Source organism: Anticarsia gemmatalis, chromosome 6 (genome assembly GCF_050436995.1).
Source record: "Anticarsia gemmatalis isolate Benzon Research Colony breed Stoneville strain chromosome 6, ilAntGemm2 primary, whole genome shotgun sequence".
NCBI lineage: Eukaryota > Metazoa > Arthropoda > Insecta > Lepidoptera > Erebidae > Anticarsia > Anticarsia gemmatalis.
Window position 1 is genome coordinate 9,215,491 of NC_134750.1, and position 15,092 is coordinate 9,230,582.

General features: G+C 33.6%; 1 protein-coding gene across 1 annotated transcript in view; it reads right to left on the minus strand.

Moving 5' to 3' along the window:
• Window positions 1-712: 712 nt before the first annotated feature.
• Window positions 713-15,092, minus strand: part of sNPF (short neuropeptide F precursor) — a 47,681-nt gene continuing 33,301 nt past the window's right edge. The window contains exons 4-7 of the mRNA XM_076115927.1: window positions 6,448-6,623; window positions 3,217-3,327; window positions 1,770-1,856; window positions 713-1,386 (exon numbers count right to left, since the gene is read on the minus strand). Coding sequence (XP_075972042.1) covers window positions 1,324-1,386; window positions 1,770-1,856; window positions 3,217-3,327; window positions 6,448-6,623 — 437 coding nt within the window. The 3' untranslated portion in view covers window positions 713-1,323. The remainder of the gene's footprint in view (window positions 1,387-1,769; window positions 1,857-3,216; window positions 3,328-6,447; window positions 6,624-15,092) is intronic.

A 15,092-nucleotide genomic window follows, 5' to 3' on the forward strand; every position in this document is an offset into this window, starting at 1 on the left:
TTCGACTCCCACTGTCATACTTACGGTACACTTGTAATTTATTTTTTTTAATAAGACTCTTCTTTGTACCTACGAATATGCTTTATGTGCATAGCCCTTTATATACAATCTTTGGTAGGTAACATTAAAAGAATATGTCTGAATTGGACTACATTATTATTTCCGAGACCATTAATTTCTTTGCTAGATTCTGCTTCTGTATCCATTAGCTTAGAGGGTTTTCTACAAAAGAGCAGCCTATGGCATTTTACTAGATATTACCAATCAACTTCCCATATTTTAGAGGTTGAGGTTGAATAGGTTAATTGAAAAACCATCAGACAAGGATACTTTTTTCTTAATCTTGCGGTTAATATTGAATTGTTCATAAATTTCGTGTTATATTCATGATCTACATCTTCTGAGAGATAAACGCAATTTGTAAACGTTTATGTTTCCGATTACTTTTTTATGTATCTCTTGAAATATATATTTCATTTTATGTCGATCCCCAGGAACATGTGTAATATGGCTTTTCTGACAGGAAAATTTCGGTAACTTCCCGGAATTTCCAATTGTAGGTACTTCAAGTAATGTAAGTGTAGGAAGTATATTTAACTCTATAGGGAAATATAAACGTGGTTTTGTTATATTAGAATATTTATTACCATTTTACCATACATAGCTGTCGAATAAATTTGAATAACACTAAAGCATAAATAAAACAACAATATCCGTTGGCAATATTTTTATATTTCAACTCAGTAATTGCACTATAATATCTATACAAAACTAAACATAGTTTCACTACACTTAGTATATAAATAATGTACTTTACGCCATCATATAATATTGAATTACGACCATAAATACTGATGGATAAAATTGAGAGATCGAAATATAAACCGAGTAGAACCTACAAGAAGCGAAGAAGTTTTACATTTGCCCAGCTCTAAAAATGTACAACTCTTCGCCGAAGTAATGACGAAAGTACTTGAAAAGAGACCAAAATAAAAAGACAGTCTTAATTTAGTATTGACTAGAATATCATCGTATCATTGATAACGTGACCGGGTGTCGACAATCAGATCATCACAGTTTATTCACGATAGTGGGAAACGGGAAAGATGAAGACGAATAACATTTCAGTTAACAACATACAATATACTATATGATTATTATGTACACATAGCTTACAATTTAATCGAATAACATCTAAAAATCGATTGTATTTGAATATGACATTTATGTAATTGGGTTAAGGTTGTCTTTATAAGGAGTTGTTAATAAAAACTTTGTACGGAGCGGAGAGATTATGTGTGTAGTGGATTGCAGATATGTTGTTTATTCCTGTTGTCTGTCGTCTTCCACGGAGCCGTTGGCTTTCACTTCCTTGGGCAGAGCCGACTGTAACAGAAAGTGTATCGTTAGTACATATTTATTTCGATTCATACATGAAATGGTTCCTGCTTTCGTTTTTATTATTAATAAATACGGAGCCCGTTTAACTTAACAGTTTATATTACATGTGAGAGTGAAGTTAATTAAGTACATTCAGCGAAAGCAAACTTCGTTATGTTGAGTCACTCAGGTCTGATTTTTCTTTAACCAAAGGAATTTGTTAAAGGGCGTTTTTTTAAGATGTTGTGAAATACAACATTTTTACTCGTATTAACCTTAATGATGAACAGAATTGAGTCAAATATATGTAACGATACCGTAATATAATACTTTCGTAGATGGTTTATTCAATATACGTATTCATCAACCATCAAAGTGATGTGACTTACTTCATAGGGCAGTAGGAACATGTTGTTGTCTGATCGACGGCCGAATCGCAGACGCATGGATGGGGCACGGACAGCACGGTCTTGTTCCTAAATAACAACCAATAATATATTAAAAACAATAACTCATCTGTAAGAAACATAATCAACCTAACTGAGGAAAAAAATGTTTTTAAAGCCGGTCTATAATCGTCTAATTCTGAATTGTATGTCTTGGTGCAAATATATTTACATGATTTACATGATTAAAGGTCTTTTATCTTCAAAGATTGCTCAAGCGAGGTGTTTATGTGAAGTAGTTACGTAGAAATATAATAAAGTTAAAATATAAAATTGATACGAATCAATCATAAATAAATATTAAAGTCTGTCTCGTCACTGACCTTGATACATCATTTTTAATTTCGTTATCAAGTCTCTTCGATTAAATTTGAAAGTTCTTATTGATATTCGATATTTTGATAACATCAGTAAAACTTACTGTGAAATATACTATTACGTGGAATTAATAGAAGTTTTTATTAATAGAATAATTATAAACCTAAAAGGCGATTGTCTACCATTATCGACAAGCTATCGAGAATTTTTATATAGAATCTGATCAGCGCCTCTAGCGGGCGCCGTAGAAACTATTTTTACTGTACATTTTAAATGTCAAACTCTCGATACTCTCTGGTACCAAATGTGTAGAACCGTGCTACATTACTAATGAAAGTGCTGCAAAACTGTCATTTATTTAAAAGTGAGCGTTTTTTCTTAAGTCGTTCTCGCGCAAATCTTAAAGGAGCGTATTTTGGCTACTTAAAAATGTCATCTTAATTCTGTAACAAGTACTTATGTTCTATATTTAACCCTTGATGGTCAGTGATCCAGTTACGTCAACTATAATAGATTTTGCCTCAACAAATGGTATTGTCTGACGGTTTTACAAAAAAAGGTCACACATAAAACAGGTCAATTGTCGTAAAAGATCGTATAGTGGCTTGTTAGAGGGAATAACTTCATTACACGGGTTTACACGGCATCAAGGGTTTTACGATGCTTGAATCAATAGGATCTGAGAACAAATACCCGTGTAAGTCTCTTGTAACTCTTCAGGTTAGGTTTTATGAGAGTGCATATGAAGATTCACGGAGATTCTTGAAGAGATTTTACTTTGAGAATGTAAACATAAATTAATTGTGAACGTCTAAATCTTTTAGTGGTTGAAATTTGTGGAACCTTAAAAAGTTCTTGGAAAACTAAATGAACTATATTTGAAGAGACTATGTCAAACACCCGTTTGAATAAAGTTTCAAAGTCTAAGCGTCTGTACCAGGAACTGAATGTGCAATGACATAACACATCTCTCCAAAAGTAATGTAAAGTTTTCATTTCATTTAGTTACTAGAGCCGTATTCTAAAGAAAAACTAAAAAAACAAAGATACTTAATAAATACATGTTCCATACCTCTTGGGGGAAGATATGGGGCACGGCGCGTTCGTCAGAGCGGCGTCCGAAGCGTAGACGTACGGGGGTGCGCACGTCGCGGAGAGACAACAGCTCATCCATCTCGTCGACCTGCACCATCCAGTAATCACTACACTCATTGTTTATTAACAGATAACGGTATAAAATAGAACAGAACACGTCTTTATTACTCTGACTGCGTTTCAGATGGTAATCTATGTAATCTTGATGACGTCAGTATTCGTATGTCTGTTTAATCAGGGACGAAGAAAACAGCACCAGGCAGCATTAATTAAAGTCTGTACATTTTAATCAATCAACGGCTTCTAAAAATTGCTTATCATAAAATCAATGCTACTGAAAATTGAACTCGAAATCTCGTGACAGGCTCACGTCCTAACATAGATGTTCTCATTGCATAAAAGCAATGTCTAATATACAGGAAATATTGAAAAGTAAACTTTAAAGTTGACTAATTTGAAACATGAAAATCGCTGATACGCTGATATCGATAAAATAACTTTGATAGTGCAAAACTAATGTACCTACTTTATCTTTTATACTTTTTTTTGGGACAAGTATCTTAAAAATACTGTTTTTATCATAAAACTTAGGTGCTGTAACTCACAAGTCACTTTTAGAGTTGCCGTTTAAGGAGAATGCGTGAATTAATATAAAAGGCTCAGCTGTGAAACATAGCTTTTATCATAACCACGCGCCTACATCTTTAATGACGTGCTTAACATCTACGAGAACATTTTGTTACTCACTATTGTAAAGGGGGAGCTTCAAGTCTAGAGCAGTTTCGTTTCTGAGTAACCTATTATTGGTATAAAATCCACTCTTTACATTATATATTTAAAGGCAAATAATAAGCATACGTTTAAAAAATGGTATTTATAAAACAGAAACGTTGAATGATTGAATATTAACAATTTGCCGAGCCCTCTAAAGTCAAATACCTCTATAACAATGCGTCAAAACAGTCTTATACTCTCAAATACCGAGTAAACCATCATTCTTAGAATAAATACACCCTGTATAGTGTTATAATGCACGATTATAACAATATGAATTCATAAAACGTTGTAAAACTAAATAGTTGCTTGTAAAATAGTTATTACGAGTCTTAATAATAAAGGGCAAAACTATTAACTGCCTGCTCGCTATACATATATGAAACGTTTCTAATGGAGCGAGGGATAAGACGGGACTTCATAAAATTAGGGATGAAAGGGGGTTGGAAGTTAGCAAAATTGAGTTATACATATGTGTGAGTCGGTTGAATTGACTCGTATGAGCTCCGTGGATACTTTAATACATAAAATTAATTTCTAGACACGTTTTATGACGATCTTTGAAGAAGTTTTCCAAATATAATGATTATAACATTAAGTTTTTGGGAGTAAGAATGTAAAAGAGTTTTATGTGATCGTAGTATAATTTGTTGAACAAATTGTAATGTGAGTCTACTGTAATGTAACTCAACTAAAGACTGACTTGTAATAACTAATGAAGCAATAGTACAGGCATCGTAAGTTTCAATAGTAAGCTAGCAACAAGTTCTTTAGACTTTTGATGCGCCCAAGTTTGGACACGATTTTAACCAAAGTAGTACCTAGTAGTTAATCTTAGACTATGCTATTATAAATATCTCTCTATTTCAACGCTAATGCAATATACATTTAATGAAATCAGATATCAACCAATATCTATCTTCATCTATATTATACTAGAGGGCACACCGTCTAATACAGAGCAACAGATAATATGGAACAAGTCAGATATGACAAATCGAATTACTTTGCGCACTCAGTGGTTTAGGAAATTAAGATATAATTTTCCAAAAAGATGAAAGGTACGTCTGTGTTGGATGTACGAATATGTAAAGGACATCATAACAATTAAGATTCTCCTACAAGATAACATAGAGGTCTTAATAGGCTTTTAAATGATCACAAAAGACGAAAGGTTTCTTTGAAAGTTATATGAAATTGGTCGAACAGTGATACGAGAAGCGTGTTTATAGCCTAAAGTGCGGTAAACGGAGTGAAAGGAATTGCGAGATTGGTTTTACGCAAACTCGTGGGTGTAACTGTGTGTAACGTTATTTGGTGAGCATTATAATGCATTATCCACTCGAGAAGCACTCAGGGTCGTCGTCTGAAAACTGTTGCGGTTGTGATGCGGACCTGCGCGCTCAGATGAAATGTTTAAAGTCTCGTTTCACTTTAAACATTTTTGTACCACGTTTTACAGTTAAAGAAACTTTTTTACGATACCTTTAAATTACCACGTCGAAAACATGTTTACACAAATGTCGTATAAAGGTACTTAAATCAATTTTATTATGTCGCTTAATCGAATCTTGACTCAAAATATAACGATCAGTGAGGTGGTGACATTGTCAAGTATTTGAATGGGAAAATCAAATCTGAGTAATTCGCGAAACTCGGTTCTCTCTGATGTTACTTTATTAGATTGCCACCGAACGCTCTACATGACGTTAACCCACAGATTGCTGATGTATTCAAATTATTACAATTGTTAAATTGGTACAAATTTGTAGAGATTGATGTGAGCCCATACCTTATTTATCGCTTCGTGCGGTTAGGAGCAAAGTTTAGTCTGTTTATTAGTGTCCCTACTAATGAATTTTCCAATCAATACAACACCAATTTAGAGTCACATTTTACACACATTAGAAACAGTAGTGGGTGGTTTTACTTAAGACCTGTCTGTCAGTTCTTAAGGAAAATTTTATTATTGTCAACAAAACTTGGATTTTACGCAAAAAGTAAATTTAACATTGTAGACTTAATGACCGACTATTTTCCATATTGTTTGAAATCCGTCATCACTATAATTCTCTACTCATAAGGTTGTAACACATCTTATGTGTAACGCAGGCAGTAAGTAGTAACGATAAGTGTTATGTGCCACTCACAATATCTAATAGTTATTATACACCTGAATGTCTTGTGGCTACAACTAACTCATATCATAATGTATACGAAAACACTACACGAACATAAGTATGTCAGCCAAAGAAACTATTGAGAATATACAGATGTAATTGGATAATGCATACTGAATATTAGAATACCTGAAACCTGTCAATCACTCTTTTGAGTTAAACCGTTTTGTTAGACGCATCATAAATTATGCTTAGTAGGTACTACTAGCTATATCTATAGGCAATATTATGCCGTTTATTCCTATCATACTCACGGGGGCCTGAGGAGGCATGTCGGGGTCGGAGCGGCGGCCGAAGCGCAGGCGGCGGGAGGGTGAGCGCACGGACTTGCGAGCCAGCGCGTGTCCTCCCAGCGCATCGTGCTGGGCCAGCAGGGCGTACAGCCCGCCTAATGCGTCCCATCCACTCCGGCTGTCGGCAACGGCTGATGCTGGGGACAAGACATACTATGTTAAAGTACAAAAAATAAGAAATGCCTTTGCCTCTGTCGCCGTTTTTGGCAGCTTTCGATAGTTAAAAGAATGGAAATACATTGTCCTCCTGTCATAGGCAAAGAGACAAAAAGAGATCTAAATAAGCAGTGCAAGTACGCACGTAGATAACTGATAATGATAAGATAGAGATAGAAGATAAGAAACCTTATCCGGTTGTCGTAAGTCTGCGTTTTCACGCTCACTGCTTAAACGAGCATAAAATAATATATGATTGAACGAAAGTAAACCAAAACGTGTTATGTGACTGTATGAGAGCGTCAAATCCGCAACTTTTCTTATTAATCAAGTAATATAAGTTATATCGCAAGTTTTATTGGCGAACCGTTTTGGGAGAACACAAAAAGTTTTTACAACGTGAACACTGAACGAACACACGAGTAAATGTTTAACTTTGTTTAAAGATTTATCGGAAGTGTGTTCAGCATATTGAATTACCGCCACCAAAGTAAAACTAAATTAAGCGATTTTATTTTTCTTTCTATACTTCTTTATTTAGAATTTTCATGTACGAGATTTAGTTATCGAAATACAGCTAGTAGCAATATGAATAATGCTTTACTTCTTTTACTTATAACCAAGATAATCAGCTGATGCCCGGTTTATGAGGCACATTTAACGATAGTTTATCTATTCAAAGTATTATTTTTAGAGCTTAACGCTATTGAATAGATAAACTACGGCTAAATGTACCTCGGAAACCAGGGGTATATATTGCAAATTATGAGGTCCGTGCCGATATTGATAATTATGTTTTTATGTCATCCAACATTATAACGCTGTTGGTAGATATTTTCTTCCATAAAGCTTGATTCCTTTACAACTTTACCCTTATATCATGCATCATATTGTGCAGAGTATCCGCTGCTTAATTGTGTTTACCACAAGAGAATGCAATGCTTTGACGATTGCGGTACAGTCGTTATGGGAATACGCCTCGAGAACACTCTGCGTATGAATAACTAAGCAACGCTAAGTAGCATCTTTAATGAGTGAAGTAGCTCGTCAACATGTAACATGATAGCTGCTACTAATTTCCGCCTACAGTTTTCCCTTGAAAGTTCTGCAAACATTGTTCTTATTTAAAAATACATACCATATTTACATAATATTACGCCTGTTATACTCGAACGTGTAGACAGAGGTGTATGAAATACACACGCGTTTCACCGTTAACAATGTTTGTTCCATGTAATAGGGGGCGAGCCTATTGCCATATACTGGGGATTTAAGCAATCTCTGAGCCACTGTTTTGATACATTGTAATAGTTACTAAAAAATACCAATAGTACTTTTTCAGGCTCAGGAATCGAACCCAAACGACCGCGCCACAGAGGCAGTCTATATTACTAGTAGTAGGAAATTCGGTTTATTTTGTATACAGAAATATCAGTTCTTTAGGAGGTCGTAAAACAACAAACAGTCGTTTCATTCGCAATTGGAAATAAGTATTGATTGTTGAATCGAAATACTTCGTCAAACTTTCAATTATGAAGTGTTGTAGCTGTTTAGCGTTTGTTTTTCATTAAGTTCACAATTCATTTGACAGTCTTAATTGTTCCTGGAAAGAATCACCTAAGTTCTGTTAATCAATTTTTAAACTAGGGTAAAAGTTTTCTTTAAAAATAATTAAAGGTTTTCGATTTTGATTTTTATGGCGATTTTCGCCACTATGGTCTAACAACCGAGTAACTATCGAAAAGTTTTGTATGAAATAGTGATCAATGCCCCAAGCGTGATCCGTAGAAACTAATTTTCGTATAAGATTTTAAATGTCAAACGCTAATCGACAGTTACTGCAGAAAATCGCGTTACGGAAAATTTTGATGTTAAGGCGTTACTTATCTCAAAGAATGAGATCAAGGGCCTTTTTAACGGGTCCCGGTAAACACGGAGGCAATGTATTATAAAATAAGGTCCTGTATAAGACGACCGAGGGAGGGTATAAGGGTCGGTGCGCACTGAGCCATGCTTCGTGTCCCTGACGTCGATGTGACATTTACACTGACATGTCTTCATTATAGTGCTATCGCTGGCTATTAGAGGAAATATTTATAGTGAGGGTTCTACAATATAGTATTAAAAGTAACTTTTGTATGTATAGTTTAGAAGATAAATTGTACCTACTAAGTGGTATTCGAAGCAGCAACATTTACTGTAATCAAACCCTCTTATTCATAAAAATATATGAAGTTATGAAAGGCTTATAAAGTGTTTTGTTTCTTTCACTCCTTAGCGAAATGAAAAAGAGAAAACATATTATGGTAGCTTTTTAATTAAAATAGGTTTATATTGTGTTTATGAATAAGAGGGTAAGGGATAATAATGAACTTTATAAATCTTTAATGATAACGAAGTTGCAAACTGTAATCTCACTGAACCTGAAAAATTAAGATATTTATTAAGACGGAAGACAAAATCAATGCTAAAAAAATACCCATCAATTTTATATGAATCCATTGGAATAAGTAATGTCTATAGAATACTTCAAACTATAAATTTTAGGACTATCAATTATAATCACGACAGAGGTTTATAGTCTCTATTGACAAAGACTCTCCCAATTTTCTTCCACAAAAACCTGCAAGAATGTGATATATGGTGCAGAGTTATTTTTAATACCGCCCTGCGTTTTTAATAAGTTAAATAATGTCTTTCCTCAAATTAAAATCATAGTGAGACCACATTTTCAAATTCCATATAAGTTATCTTTTTATCTCTAGAGTTTTTGCCTTTATTAGAAAGTAAACAATTGTACTTTCAAGTTAAAATATACAATTATTTTACGGTAAGCAATTACACTAGTATTATGAGCACGAGAATCGGTTAATCCTTTACCCCGAGAACGCGGAACATGAACTCGTATCCTATTCATATTTTAGTGAGGATAACTGCTCGGTTGATACTATAGCAGTACTGTTATTATCCTATAACATACGTAATGAGATCGTGTTTGCTATCATCGTTTCCATCATATATATTTGCGAGCACAAGAGGGTAGCTTACTGATTGTTTTTATTTGGCGCGATTTTCCTCAATGCCTATCGATAATTTTAAATGTACCTAAGAATAAGTTCCAATGGCCGCCGCTAGAGGCGCTGATCAGGGATTCTTACAAAAATTGTCCATAACTAACTAGTTGGTTGTTTGTATTCGATAATGGTAGAAAATCGTGCTGGTGAAGTTTGAGATAGAAAATAAATGACTTGCAACTATAACCTCAACTAATCTCTGCCACGAATCGTATGGTCGTATGTGGGGTGAGTTCCATGGAAAATCACACCATTAATGTCACGGAGGTGGTTGCATAAATTGTAGGGGTCAACCGCGATTTAGGGATACCCAAAACACCGTGAAACAAAACTTATATATATGTTACTGTAAAAGCCCGAACTGTGGTATGTCCTAAGATTTTCCGGTAAAACCTAAGATTTACCAACTCTCAATGGTAAAAGTCCGAACGTTCTTTTATTTCGAACTTTTACCACCATTTAATTGGCAAATCTTAGGATTTACATAACGACACGGTAAAAGTTGATTATCATGTGTTTGAGCCGTAATATAATGATATTGCTAGGGATATAATTATATGCCGTAATATAGTTATAATGAGAGTTTGAAGATGTCGCCGGAGCCCCGCTTCGCGGGGCTCCTCCTTCTGGGTGGTTTAAAAAAAAATAACCTGACCTACCCATGTCGGTTTGCCCAAAACTCCTTCTTTATAACTATACAATTATTTTATATTAGCTACATTTACCTGCCCTTGAGGTATATCCTAAGATTTACCAAGTGAATAGGGGTAAAAGTTCGAAAAAAAAGAATTGTTCGGACTTTTACCATTGAAAGTTGGTAAATCTTAGGATATACCGGTAAATCTTAGGATTTACCACAGTCCGGGCTTTTACAGTAACATATAGACCAGTAACGGAAAATTTAGTTCTATACGGATAAGTTGATACCTCACTTAGAGAACCCAATATACCAAAAAAGAAGACACGTTTTTTTATTTTAAACTAAACACACTCAACAGTGTGTAAAAGTATGTAGATGAGAGCTGAATAGATAGATATAAGCTAATTCATAGATGTTTATCTGCAGGTTGAAACAAGTCATATTTATAGACCATCGATCTCAAATCTCTTCAGTCTCGGCACTCAACAAGCTGTCATTCAAGGAAATTGAACTGAAAACTTTCGGCATTATTACCAAAGTTACCAACAAACCAAATGGACTGATGTTTATATTCTAATTTTAAGTTACTGCGTAGTCATTCTAGTTGCAAAGTATAATGTTAGAAACTGCCTTTCTAGGTTACGATGGAAAGAGTTACGGTCGGTTGTCGTTTGATGGCGCTTCGAGAATATTATTCTGTTGTATATTTTAAAGTGGCCACAACATTAATGACACTACCTCGTTGTGGAAGCATCGATTCTGAGATAACTGCTTATGTTATTGGAACTATAATTTGAGTGCCTTCATGTGGTAATTATTTTGTTTTCTATTGGTAAGGTTTTATCGTAATTTAAAACGGGGTATCATTAGTTTTGGAATATTACTGTATGAGTAACTTAAGTATTGTTTGAAAAGGATAAATATATGACTATAGATGTTTGTTTATTCAATAAATTTTCCACTGTCATCAACTAGTAAATTATTTCCAACACATTGTTTATTTTAAACTGAAGTTTAAATTCGTTTAATATTCTTTAAGGAACTTCTTTAAATAACACAACCTAATGATGTTTTTCACCTAAACTCATACGTTCAAAGTTATACCTGTGGGTATCTAAACTAGAATCATAATAAAGTTAGCAGCAGTAACATATCGCTAATCAACAAAGGAGCAGTCAGAGTAACTCGTAACGATGTTTGGAATACACTCCAACTTTATAATCCCAGTTCGGGAATGACAGGTCTTGGGAGCAAGACGTTAGTTAGAAGTTATCTAGTTACACGTGTATTAATTAGAAACATTGCTGTTCTCATAATTTGTACATCGACGTTGTCACTTCGACTTTACTCACCGAAGTAAAACATCCAAGTTTAACATAATTAGTTTAATCTCTCACGCGAATGGGATGGAAACTCTGTTTTAAAAAAGAAGAAGCACCTCAGTTTGGACAGTAATTACTTGTGGGACTTATAGTTATTCTCGACATTACTTTTTTAAATTTACGGGTGTTCGAATTGGTTTCGAACGGTATAAAGCGTTGTTTCTCATAAATTGTTACCGGTCTCTTAGATCGTACTGCATAAAAGTTGTGAAGGTATTAAAATATTGAAAATTACATAAAACGTGCGTCACCTGATTGTGAATAAAATCTGTAGCTAAATTTACGCAGAGCATCCGTATTATATCAAACAGTCTTCTGCAAAATTTTCGATCTTAGATATATTTCAATCAAATTATTTGTTAACGTGAATAAGTTACGACCTAAATCTGTAAAACGTGTTGCCTATCAATAATGTTTATACAACAATGAATACTGGGCATCAGATAATGGCAGGAAAGAGCTTAGTAACGTAACGATCCTGCTACAAGCAGAAAAAGCTTTTAAGGACATTTTAAAATGTCCGCTCCATTATTATTTAACGTAACGACGCCGTTCATCTGCGACGTGTTTTCTTCTAACTTTATGACGTAATGATCTACTGATTGGGCTCAAACGGAAGTTTGAACTAGGCTACAAATATGTAATAGGGTCTTAGAAGTTATAGCCTCAGAAATGCAAACAGTTTTAGTTAACATCTTACCGGGAACTTGAACCTTCATGAAAGTTCAACAAATGTCTATTCACTAAAAGTTTTACATGAGAACTAGTTTTTGTCCACGACTTCGTGTGTGTGAAAAGATTTCCTGGTTTTAAATCTTATGGGCTTACCAAAATTTTAAATAAACTATAAACTATACATTGTCATACATGTTCACAAACGATCTCATTAGAATATAAGTAGGTAGCATTAATAAAATTTTAAATTGAAGCAAAATATAAGGCAGTCAATATAACATTGTTTTGTACATTTATTTGACATCGGAATTCAGTTCACCTTTATATTATTCCTGTTAGATTGAGTCACGTTTTTTATTACACAACAATCAATATTTCGATACAAATCTCCGTGTGATGAAACATTTGTAAAAAGTATTAGTTAAAAGCCGACCTGTATTGTTATTTTTTGTGGAAGTACATGCGCGTAATTGTATTTAGGAGGTTTTGAATTTTGATTGAGATCACGCTATATATTTTTAAAATACGATTACATACATAAAATCACGCCTATTACATATAGGATTAGGCGGTGACCAAATAACGCCAATTGCTACGATCTTTAGAAACTTCTTTTGTTCCATTCACGCCCATACACCTTGATATACTGAAGCGACGGAAACGAGACTTTCCTTTCTTAAATGTAGTGTGGACAGGATAGTGATAACAGTTTTTCAACACACGGAGAACACATCCATATTTCCCTAAGGCTCTATGTGTATTATCTACTCCCACATTTTATAGTTTACTACAAAGGTCATTGATCTCCATCATCTATAATAATACCTTCTGTTCACCAAACTTTAGCCACAAATATCTCAAATTGTCCGCGTAATTACATTAACAGAATTAAATGTTTTTCTTGTTTAGCTTGTTAATTGTGTTTTGAACACAATAGGAGCAAAATTATGCAAATCTCTCAGATATCCCCAGAGACGGTCTGATTAATTCTGTTTAACTTAATTGGATTACATAGAATTGTTTGGAAATAAAATCGCCATCGGTACATTTGAAAAACCAAAAACGTTTAAACAAATGAGATTTGACAGTATTATAAGGTGAGGAAAGTTTGTAGGTTATTGGTTTTCCGAGAGTATCGGATCGCTCATTTAATCTAGTGGCAAATAGATATACATTTTAGTTAAATAACAAAATTGAATGCAAACAGAATATTGCTGTATTTTTTTTATAATATTAGCCAGCGTAAAACAAATAGGAATAAATCAGCAATATTAATTAAAAATAAAATTCACTAAGTGTTTCAGTAATTTTAGAAACCACAACAGTAATGAAAAATTGGTAACGCATTGCGGAATTATTTTACGAATTCTCCTAAAGGTTTAGTTTATTACTTTTGGACCAGTAATCTAAATCACCTGTTTAAATTACCTTATTTAGTCGCTTTAAAATTAGATAAGCAAGTTATCTCTGTATGCTAAAAGCAACTATTTCCTCCACAGTAATTACAATAATAATTATTTGGAATATAACACGAGTTAATAAGTTACGTGATGTGGCGGCGCGTTACAGATTTACGTTTAAGTACGTTGAGCTTCGTTCAATGTGTTTGCGTTTCGATCATGATATTAACTAGTTGACGTATTACTCCCTTGTTTGAGACCAGTAATTTGTATGTACATAATATTCTGTGAATTTACGATGGATTCCATCATGTTTGTTTGTTCATATTTTGTAATTTACCTAAACCTTTCAAGGATGGTTTCAAAGTTTTGGGTGAAAGTAGTCGGGGTGAGAACTACTTCGTTTAGTACTTGTAACTTTATAGGTATATACTTGAGAGTTTATATAGTAAGTTTATTATTTACGCAAGAATATTTACAATGTATAAAATAAATTTTAACTTGGCTAAACTGTATATAAGTACAAAATATCAATTTAAAAAGAAAGGGAGAGTGCGCTATGCTTCGAAATACTCCTTATCATCGCTGTCTACCAGTAACGTTAAAAGTAAGTGAGAATATTTGCCTATAAATTATTTATGTAAGTGTGACTGATTCCTTTACAGCGTTGACTAATTTTAGAAGATGATAATCTTTTAAAGGCGTGAAACGTGTTTGACGCAGACATATTAATAAGTCTCTATGCTAATATAGATATTGTCTTTGAAAAGTCAATAGGTATATGTTCACTAAATTAAAATTATGAATCTTGTACCTATATTTTGCTGGCTTTAACAAACTTTCGGGTGTTAAACCTTTTCACTCCTCAACTAATTTCTTTAATGAATTTAATGTCACATCCTTTAGATGTTTCGTGAAATCTTTAAATTCTTTATCAATATGCGTAGGTGTAAAAGTCTTAATAAATTCTTAGAATCATTTGATCGCAAAGTTGAAGTTATGTTAGAACACGTATAAAACTGACTAACTTTTACTTTAATACGGTTTCTATTTTATTCTATTAATATTTTATTCTTATATTCGCATTCAGAGACCAAGATTAGTCTTAACGGTTTGTCTAGGAGAGTTTCGTTTTAGTAGAGCTATAATTTCCAAATTTTTTTTAAAGTCGAGAACACTAATTGAGTTATGAATTACGAACTTAAGCGATAGGTTTAATTCTGAGAACCAGGAATATTATAGGAATTTTAATCTTAATAAGTTTTTCTCAACCATGTGA